This window comes from Schistocerca nitens, chromosome 3 (assembly GCF_023898315.1).
Source record: "Schistocerca nitens isolate TAMUIC-IGC-003100 chromosome 3, iqSchNite1.1, whole genome shotgun sequence".
Taxonomy (NCBI): domain Eukaryota; kingdom Metazoa; phylum Arthropoda; class Insecta; order Orthoptera; family Acrididae; genus Schistocerca; species Schistocerca nitens.
This window is the reverse complement of record NC_064616.1, coordinates 68,741,662-68,752,125: the sequence shown is the minus strand read 5'-3', so window position 1 is coordinate 68,752,125 and position 10,464 is coordinate 68,741,662. Positions and strand designations below refer to the sequence as shown.

The 10,464-nt window shown below is 37.3% G+C and overlaps 1 protein-coding gene across 4 annotated transcripts in view; it reads right to left on the bottom strand.

Moving 5' to 3' along the window:
* Positions 1–1,565: 1,565 nt before the first annotated feature.
* LOC126248028 (cytokine receptor-like) overlaps positions 1,566–10,464 on the bottom strand; it is a 475,141-nt gene continuing 466,242 nt past the window's right edge. For 3 of the 4 annotated variants that reach the window (XM_049948625.1, XM_049948629.1, XM_049948627.1), the window contains one exon: positions 2,921–4,586. In XM_049948625.1, coding sequence (XP_049804582.1) covers positions 3,408–4,586 — 1,179 coding nt within the window. In that variant the 3' untranslated portion in view covers positions 2,921–3,407. Of the gene's footprint in view, positions 1,653–2,920; positions 4,587–10,464 lie in introns of those variants that run through there. The other variant, XM_049948628.1, reaches the window with a different exon arrangement.

The window sequence follows — 10,464 nt, the reverse complement described above, 5'->3', positions numbered from 1 at the left end:
CTTTTGATACAGTAAATCACAAAATTCTGTTAAACAAGATGGAGGCAATAGGTGTAAGGGGAGTTGTGAAGCAGTGGTTTGAATCTTACCTTCAAGATAGAACTCAGGTGGTATAAATCATCGCAGAACATAAAAATCAGAAAATCAAGTGGGTCTCAGTTGCAAAGAAATTGGGAATAGGTGTCCCACAGGGCAGTGTTCTTGGTCCCTTATTATTCTTGCTTTATATAAATGACATAAAAAATCCTAATATTTCTACCAAAATAATGTTGTTCGCAGATGACACTAGCATAATTATAAGTGATGATAAAAAATCATTAACCACCACAACTGATATAGTCCTGAAATATATTCAACATTGGTTTAATGCTAATGAGTTAACACTTAATCTAAGTAAAACAAATTATATACAGTATGGCAAAGCAACTAAAGATATGGACCTCCAGTTAAAACTAATGGATAAGAAGATAGAGAGTGTACAATCCACAAAGTTTTTGGGCATGCACATTGATCAAAACTTAAGATGGAAAGACCATCTCAAGTACTTATCCCACAGGCTCAATTTGGCATGTTTTGCATTGAGGATATTATCTAGAGTATGCAGCACAGACTGTACTAGACTAGTGTATTTTGCTTACTTTCAGTCCATCGTGTCTTATGGCATAGTGTTCTGAGGTAAAACTAAATCAAGCTTAACAGATATCTTCAAATTTCAGAAAAGAGCTCTACAAATCATAACACATAACTCTCCAAGAACTCATTGTAGGCCCCTTTTCAAAGAACTGCAAATACTCACAATACCATCAGTGTATATTTTTAAAAGCATTCTGTGTACAAGAGCACATATGAAAAGTCTACGTACAAATGAGGACTGCCATAATTATAATACTAGAACTCTTAAGAATTTGTATGTAGAAAGGGTAAGGACAAAACAAACCCAAAAGCATGTAAGTTATTTTGGAATAAAACTTTACAATGCTCTGCCAGTGTACATGAAGGAAATAATAGATGAAGTAAAATTTAAGACTGAGCTTAAAAATTACCTTTTAAGCAAAACTTTCTATGACGTAGATGAGTACTTTGATTGTGTGTAAATTTATTGCCAAAAATTTTAATTAATATGTCTAAATTTGTACTTTTAAAAAATGCCTTGAAAGTGATATTCCATTATTATGTCTGTAGTACTTGTACTAGTATGATAACTTTGTTGTGACAATTCCTACATCATGTAAATGATTTACAGGAAGATAATAAAATGAAATGAAAATTGGAATGTCCAGAAGGCCATTCTGTCTATGCCTAAAATGTTGGGTTCATCAGTGACAGTTATTTACAATATAACATTATGTCATATCTAGATAAATTAAGTCTATAAACAGGCATAATGACAATGTGATAAAACAGCTGATGATTATTTCAATAAAAGACCTTTACGGACGTCACAAATAACACATGGAACAATAGAATATTTGTTTTAGGTGGTAGAGGAACAGAATAAAGACTACAACAGGATTACTGTTGCCAGCAGACTTTTGTTTATTACAGGATGAATGGTCAGTCATTTGGTAATGCACTCAAGAACATCTCATAACTTTTGAAAGGTGTCACCAGTGTCATCAAATTTTGAACTTTTTATTCTCTTTTTGCCCATTCTGTAACATAAATGCACCAGTTTTTCAGATGTATCAGTAACACAAATGATTTTCAATAATTAACTATCAGTTTTAAAGGTGCTTTTATGTATATACACTACCTAATAAAGAAAGTGAAGCACTTTGAAGCTATAGTCACATGTGGATATAACACCGACATACCATCAGTGGGTATGTAACCGGCAAGAGTTATAACTTGTTGTGGCAAATAGAATGGCCATCATGTGTGGGATCAGCCCAGATGTCAACTCCATCCCAGTGCCAGTATCCAGGATATCAAGGACCAGTTACAACAATAGTGGGCTAGCTTGCCTCAAGAGAAGATGACACACTTCCCAACTAAATCAGTCCACGCATCCAGGCCAGAGAGGTGCTCACAATGCTAAGTTCTTTGTAAATTTCTGACAATATTATAATCAATGAAACAAAATCACATACATTTTCATGATGGAAAGTTTCACTTTGTTTCCACCTCCTCCTCTTTTCAGATTTTCCACTTTTTTTTGTCAGGCAGTCTACATTTCTGATATTATTTCTATAGGTTACATGAGCCCCTATTGCATTAACAAAGTTTATTTCCAAGAACCAACATAGCCGTTATGTTTTTTGGAATATAGACAAGGGCATTCTTGAAGCACACAAAGTGATGCAAATACACCCTATTTTTGGAGGTCAAGACAATGGACTACATCAGTGCTTTCTCTAAGTGCCTTCTCTAAGTGTTACACTAATGGTATTTAAAGATAGTGAACGAATTATACTGATTCAAGATATATAGTAGTTTGTTGTGTCTTTGCTGTGCCTGAAGGCAGAGACAATGCAGAAGGATATTAATGAGGAAAAATTCTGTAATAAATTTGATATGAGGAATCAACTAAATGCAAATATAGCAATTTTCTATGCTGGAAAGATCAGAAGGACAATTTAAAAAATTTTCAGGCCCAAAATGGAAACTGCAGTAAGAGAAATAAATGACTGTTGGTTCTTTTAAGATCAGAAATAAATGCTGTAACGAAAAATAATATGATCAGAAGTGACAAATATGATTTAGGTTGTGAAAAAAAATTGTTGAGGAGAATACACAATGAGTGAAGAAAGCAGAGAAAAACTCAAAAACACTTAAACACAAAACAAAGAGAAAAATTAAAGGAGATATACATATTTACTAGGGTTTAAATTTCTGCTTACTTTTCGAACAGTTCCCTATTTTCATACAAATGTATAGCCATAATAAAAACTAACATATAAATATATACTGAATAATGTAACTACTAGTTTTTGACCATAGAGAAATGACACCCATTTGTTGCAATGTAAACAGATAAAAACAGATGTCCTTGTCATGGCATAACTGGCAACATTATTAAAGAGACACAGTAAGTAATTTAATACATAGGATCATTTTGGAATAGCAACTTTAGTCCATTAATATAATGTAAACACTTGACTGGTTCTGTGTTCCTGAAGTTTCACATTCCTGCTGTGACACATTTCTCTCTCTCTCTCTCTCTCTCTCTCTCTCTCTGTGTGTGTGTGTGTGTGTGTGTGTGTGTTTTTCCAACTATACATTCTCTGCTGGGAAAGACAAAAAAACTCCACAGATTGTTATGAATAAGTTTAGAAACTTTTAATTAATGTGTTGAAGTGCATGAGAGTGGTAAATTGGATTAGTATTTTCACCAAAAACAGAAAATGGTAAGAACCAAACTCAAGAAGAAATATAGGCTCCTTCTATTTTCAGGGATTCAACCTGCATTAGTGGCAATAACTAGTGTTTGTGGCAACATAGTCATTAGAAATTTTAGTTTTATGTTCAACATTTTCCATACCTGTAAGATATTCCAAAGAACCAAAATCTGATAACACGGAGCACACATCTTCATTAGAACATTTATCACTGAATTCTGGTTTAGTCTGTACATTAATAGACTTTGCTTCACATTTTAAGTCTACTGGTTGCAATGCTTGATGCTCTATTTGCTGAACCATTTCACACTTATCTTGAACATTAGATGTGGTTGAATACACTCCAATACGACAGTAAGAGTCAGGAACATGTTTAACTGCAGTTAATCTACTCTCAGATGAATTTAATTTACTTCTTGTTTTCACAAACATTTCTTTCCCTCTTTCTTCTTTGATAACTTGTTCTACCTTTTCTTCCTGAATCACATCACTGAAAAGTTCACATTCAGAATTTAAAGACTGTCCTGTCAGTGAGTCTTCACTGTTTCCACTATTAATGAAATTTTTTAGAAATGATGTTGAACTTAAAGATGATAAGTCTGAAAAAGACATTGATGTATCTGGCCTGGAGATGAGGCCCATAAAATTGTTTTCATGGTTTTGTTGCTGTGTCTGTTCGAGACTCTGAAGACAGTAGTTTTCACTGTTGATATTTTCAACAGAAATTTTTTGACTTTCTTCACTGACATCTTTTTCTACTTGTGTTACCTGCTCAACACTATTAAAAAGTTCAGATTCAGAACAAGAACGCTGATTACTTAATGATACTAGGCTGTTTTGTCTGTTAATGAAATCCTTGAGCTGTGGGCTATGTTCAGGTAAATTATATGACACAGAACTTAAAGATGATAAATCTGAAAAGGAAAGTGATGCTTGTGGTTTACAAGTATAGCCCACATAACTGTGTTCAACTTTTTTCTGCTGTAACTCTTTAAGATCATTAAGACAGTAGCTGTCACTGTACATATCTCCAACTGACACGTTTTCTCTCACAATACAGTCTGACAATGACCACTCACTTTGATCACTAACATTGTCCTTATTTACTGGTAGGCTGTGTATATTGCTTGTTACAGATATATTGGCTGAGATATCATCACTTCTGATGTTATCTGTTCTGTAATATCCCAACACAGACACTTCTTCCACAGATACACTTGCAACAAGGACTTGAGATACTGTGACCATCTGTAACAAAAAAATCAATATTAAACTCATATATCCTATTTGAAGTGACAGACTATATAAACACATTAAATTTAAAATATATTTCTTTACACAAGAAACTTAGGATATATCTGTGATAATCAACTGAACTGCTAGTTTGGTTTGCAGGTATAGAGATGAATTAGATGTAGTTTCAATCTATTTTTTGAATTAACAGTTGAAGTCTACACCTCACTTAGCTTTTATGTAGCTAGTTCAATGCAGTTTTCCACATGTTTGCAAATGAATGCTATATCTTTCATTATTTCTGTCACTACTCCTCATCACAAAAATTCTTAAAGGGTGACCATTGTTGGGGATAAAAGCTGCATATTTTAGAAATAAATAATACAAAAGCCCTTCACGCTAGTAGGGGTAATTAATGTACATTGTCAGTCAATTGTTGGATATGAGGCTGTAAATACAAAAAGCCATAACATTTGCCTCACCTGGACAAAACTGTGAGAAAAAATAAAAAATTATGATATTATACAACTGTCTCATCATTGAGATATTGCCGACTCTATGAATAAATCTCTGTTGATCCATCATGGATATGGGACAGTGGCTGGTCAGATATTTACCAAAGAAAAAATTGCCCAACAGCTATATGTTTTCAGAAGTTCTTTTATTTAGATGACCCATTTCAGCACCTCATTAATTCCACCTTCAGACCCTTACACACTCCATGTACAAACAATCAGATACATCAATGCATGATTAATTAGAGCCACCAATATCTGGATACCATGAATTTGTTGTAAAGTGTATACTTCAAAGACTTGTTGTCGTGTATTTGAAGTACACACTCCCCAACAAATTTACAGTATTCAGATACTGACAGCTCTAGTTAATCATGCATATAGATTTATCTGATTGTCTATACATGGAGTTCAAAGGGGCCTGAAAAAGGCATTAATGAGATGCTGAGATTGCTCATCTAAATAAAAGAACCTCTGGAGACATAGAGCTGTTTGGTGACTTTTTTTTTTTTTTTGCTGAAAATCTATGAATAAAGCCTGCTTCAAGACCATAAAAATAAATAAAATGCTTCACTGTCATGAATAAATTGCCTATATGATTGATGAACAATTTTATTAGTTATTTTTATTTGATAAGATCCAGATTAATAACCCAAAATGAATTTTGAGATCTTCTTTACGTTCTAGGATTGCTTATTTTATTGCCAGCACTATGTTTGACTATTGCTAGTTTTGTCAAAGGTGATCCATTTATACAGCCAATGGAAGCTCGCTACAGTTTACTCACTACAAAAGATACATACAAGGTGCTCCTCAATAACAGTGAATGCTATCTTAAGGACATATTGCAAAAGAAAAGCCCCATCAAGACCATATCAAAATTCCACCTATGAGAAATAGAGCACACAGTATAAACATCTTAGCCAAACAGACAGCACATTCACCATGCACTTCACAAATCACATTGTAACTGACTGAGACCAGCCCTGGGCCAGCTTATATGTTGGATTCTGATATGGGCTTATCAGAGGGTTCTCCTGATGATAAATGTATTGCAGGTAGTGGTGCAACAGCAGTCAACAGTAATTTTGTGCCATCTGTTTGGTTTCCATACTGATGTCATGTGGCACTACTACAGTCACCCTCTAGTCAATCTAACTGTGACACAGAAAGGAGGAAGCAGAAAACTCACTATGTCAAGCAGGACACTACTAATGCTGTATTCAGAATCATGGGGTTGCTTTTCCCACTCATCTGCATTAACTTACATATTTCTTCATTTAGAGCTAGCTGCCATTCATCACACCAACTAGAAATTTTGCCTAAGTCACCTTGTATCCTCCTGCAGTCACTCAATGCTGACACCTTCCCATACACCACAGCATCATCAGTAAACAGCCACAGACAGCTACTTACCTTGTCCTCCAGATCATTTATGGATATAGAAAATAACAGTGGTTCCATCGCACTTCCCTGTGGTATGGCTGATGATATCCTTGTCTCTGATGAACACTTGCCATTGAGGACAACATTCTGGGTTCTGTTTCTTAAAAAGTCTTCAAGACACTCACGTATCAGGGAACCTACTGTGCATGCTTGTATTTTCATTAACAGTTGGCAGTGAGGCACTGTGTCAAACGCCTTGCGGAAATCTATGAATTAGGCAACCCCCCGTTGCCCTTCATTGATAATTTGCAGGATACCGTGTGAGAAAAGGGCAAGCTGAGTTTCACACAAGTGATGCTTTCTAAGACTGTGCCAATTTTTGGACAGAAGCTTTTCCCTCTCAAGGAAATTTATTATACTCAAACTGAGAATATGTGCTAGGATTCTGCAGAAAACAAGTGCTAAGGTTATTGGTCCGTAATTTTGTGGGTCTTTTGTTTTACCCTTCTTATATACAGGAGCCACGAGCACTTTTTTACAGTCGTATGGGACTTTGTGCTGGGTGAGAGATTCACAAAAATGCAAGCTAAGTTAGGGACCAATGCTGTAGTGTACTCTTTGTGAAACTGAAATGGTATTCCATCCGGACCTGGTGACTTATTTGCTTTCAGTTCTTTCAATTGCATCTTAATTCCAGGAATGCTTATTACTATGTCATCCATATGGAAGTCTGTGCACTGGTGAAATGACGGTATGTTTGTACGATTCTCCTGTGTTAACAATGTCTTGAACGTTGAATTTAAAACTTCAGTTTTACTTTTGCTATCACCTACAGCCACACCACATTGGTCAATGAGTAATTGGATGGAAGCCTTAGACAGTGATTTTATGTAGGACCAGATTTTCTTCGGTTCTCAGCAAGATCTTTTGCTAAGGAATGACAGTGCCAGTTGTCGTAAGCTTCACACTTTGGAGTTTTTACAGCACAAAAATTTCAAATAACTTTGGCCCATCATCATTTGTGCATTCTCTTTAAACAGCCTTTGTTTCCTCAGCATTTTTTAAATTTTGTTGTTAAACCAGCATGGTCTTCTCCATCCTTAATCCACTTACTCAGCACATAATTCTTTAAAGTATGATTTACAGTACATTTAAACTTTGCCTGTAATTCCTCTATATTCGTCAAACTGGAGCTAAATGATGTCAGTTCATTGTCTAAGTGGGATACTAACAATTCTAGGATAAATACTCTCGTAGCCTTCTCAGTTGGTTTATTAACTTTAGTAAACAAAGTCACTGTGATGATATCACGGTCACTGATCCTTGTCTACTTACTGACACTGTCGATTACATCAGGCCTATTTGTAGCTACAAGCTTAAAATATTTGCATTGTGTGTGGCCTATTGAACTAGATGCTCAAGACAGTTTTCAGAAAAAATGTTTGAAAGGACTTGCCAAGACCGTCAGTTTGTATCCCCTGAAATGAATCCATAGACATCCCAGTATACACTCAGTAGGGTAAAGTTGCCTCAAACTAATATTGAATGATATGGGTATTTCCATGCTACTGACCAGACTTCCTTTCACTGACTCTAAAATGTCACAGTGGAATCAGAAACATTCAACAATTAACTTGATTTCACGTAGACCTGTTATATGTGAACAGATAACATCACTGTCACACTCTAGTTTGATCCCAACAGAGACAATATTTTTGACAGCTGCTATGAACACACACCCTCCTATGGCAAGTTATCTGTCATTTTATATACACTCTATGACTTGCTAAATACTTCAGAGCTTTGTACTTTGGATTTCAGCCAGCTCTCAATCCTGATAATAATTTGAGCATGAGAAATTTTCTATAGGGCAGTGAAATTGCAGAATGTTGTTAGAATACTTCAAAGATTTACTGATAAAATACACAGTCAAAGCATCTTTACTCTGAAAAACACCTGATTTCGCTATCTGAAAGCTGTCAGAGAATCTCAGCCTACTGCCTAGCCTAAAAAACCCCATGTGCACTCCACAAGTGCTCTACTACCAGAGTAGGTGCTTCCTTTGTGTAGTGCACTCTTGACCTGTCAACTGGAGTCCTACAATTCCCCACCGGAAAACGGAGGTCCAGAAATCCGTAAATCTCCAGCCAAGACCATCACATAGTCGAAAAATCTTTTGGTTGAGACCCTCCATTTGGCTCCAAACCAAATGAAACCCGATCTGCTCTGAGAACAATGCTGCAAATTGTGAGCTCTGTTAGCTTCCCATGTGTGAGACCAGCAGCCATCACCACCTCTGCCAGCTACATTTATGAACTGAGGATGGCCTCACAGCCTAAGCAACTGGTATCACTGGTGCCGATGTGAGCCACTACTTGCAGATGACTGCAACTGGCACGCTCGACAGCCGCATCGAGGCCTTTTCCACATCTCAGATGAGGCCCCGTGGCAGATGTACTGAGTGTGTATCGGGTTCCCTCCAGTACTTAATACTATCTGCCTAAGGGGCTCCACATTGGAGATTCTGATAACTAACAAACCCCTTCCCTGCTGAAGGAGTGGCCACCTGTCCACTCACAGGGTGAATGCGTGAGGCAAGATTGCCAGCCCTCACATTGGCTCTCCACCTTGAGTGATAAAAACACATTACTACCCCACTCATCCTCCTGTGTGGCAGATCCACTGTGTCAGGTACATTGGGAGGTGCCTTTGCAGCAGAGCCCATGAGTGAAACAAGTGACACCTAAGGTGTCTCACGCAATGTGCCAGATTCTCTGCTGCCACTTCCTTCTTGACAGCTCTTTTTATACCACACAGGAGCTCTGTGATAGAAATAGTAGTTATTTACAAACCTGTTAATGGTGAGCATGTAGCTACTTCTCTAAAAGATGTATGCAACACTGTTCATTTGGTATTTGGTACATCATAATATTTATTGTGTAAATCATCAATGGAATATGCAATTAAGTAAACTAAACTTGGGAAAACTTGTACATATAATAAAAATGACAAGCCACACATTGGTTGACATCCCACATGAAGTTATTGGTATCCCAACGATTAGCTGAATGAGTTACTGTACTAACTGGAGGATTGTCATGTAGAAGAAGGTGTAATGAGCTGAATGATAAACACTAACTTCACTTAACGAAGGTTTATTCGGCACTTGCACATACAAGGGCATGGAGCGAACTGTGTCTGGCCAAAACACATACAGTATATATACAGCTACAGAACATTTCCGTACAATGTTTCTTGACATTTGTGGATACTTCTAGAATGTACCCAAACCGAATATATAAATTAAAATTGTACAGTCCAGGTGAGTTTTGAACTCACAACTTTCCATGCAATAGTTTAGTATCATAACCACCACGCCACAGTGCTGCTCAGTTTCTTCTGCGACATTGCTTCCTCCTACAGCAAACAGCGTCTCAGTGTTACGTTGTCCTAGTCCAGGAACAAGTCATCGGTCCCGCATACTCTGACTCCCGATGACTGATGCTCATCCTGGCGGTAACTTTCTTAGAACTTCTTTTGCCACTACGCTCTTCATCACCTTTCTCCTTGTTGCCTGTCGCTGGAGCTTCGAATTTACCCTGGGTTGCAGGATCCTTGTAGGGCTTCGTTTGAAGGATGTGGACTGTATCTCTGATCTTTTTTTGTCTTGTGTCGGGGAGCTTCTCAGAGAGACCAACCTTCCAAACAGGAGTGAAGATCCAGACGAGGTCACCAGGCTGGTATACAACAGGGTGGTGGCTCGCATCATACCTTTTCGGATCGTTTTCTTGAGCTTGCTGCGTGCAGAGTCAAGCTAACTGCTGAGCTTCCTTAGCTCTGGTTAAAACCTGGCGGATGTAATCGTCGCCCACGTCACCAGGATGTAACGTAAACACAGTGTCCATTGTCGAATTCGCCTCACGCCCATGAACCAGGAAAAATGGCGTAAATCCTATGGTGTCTTGTTTGGCAGTGTTGTAGGCAAACGTCAC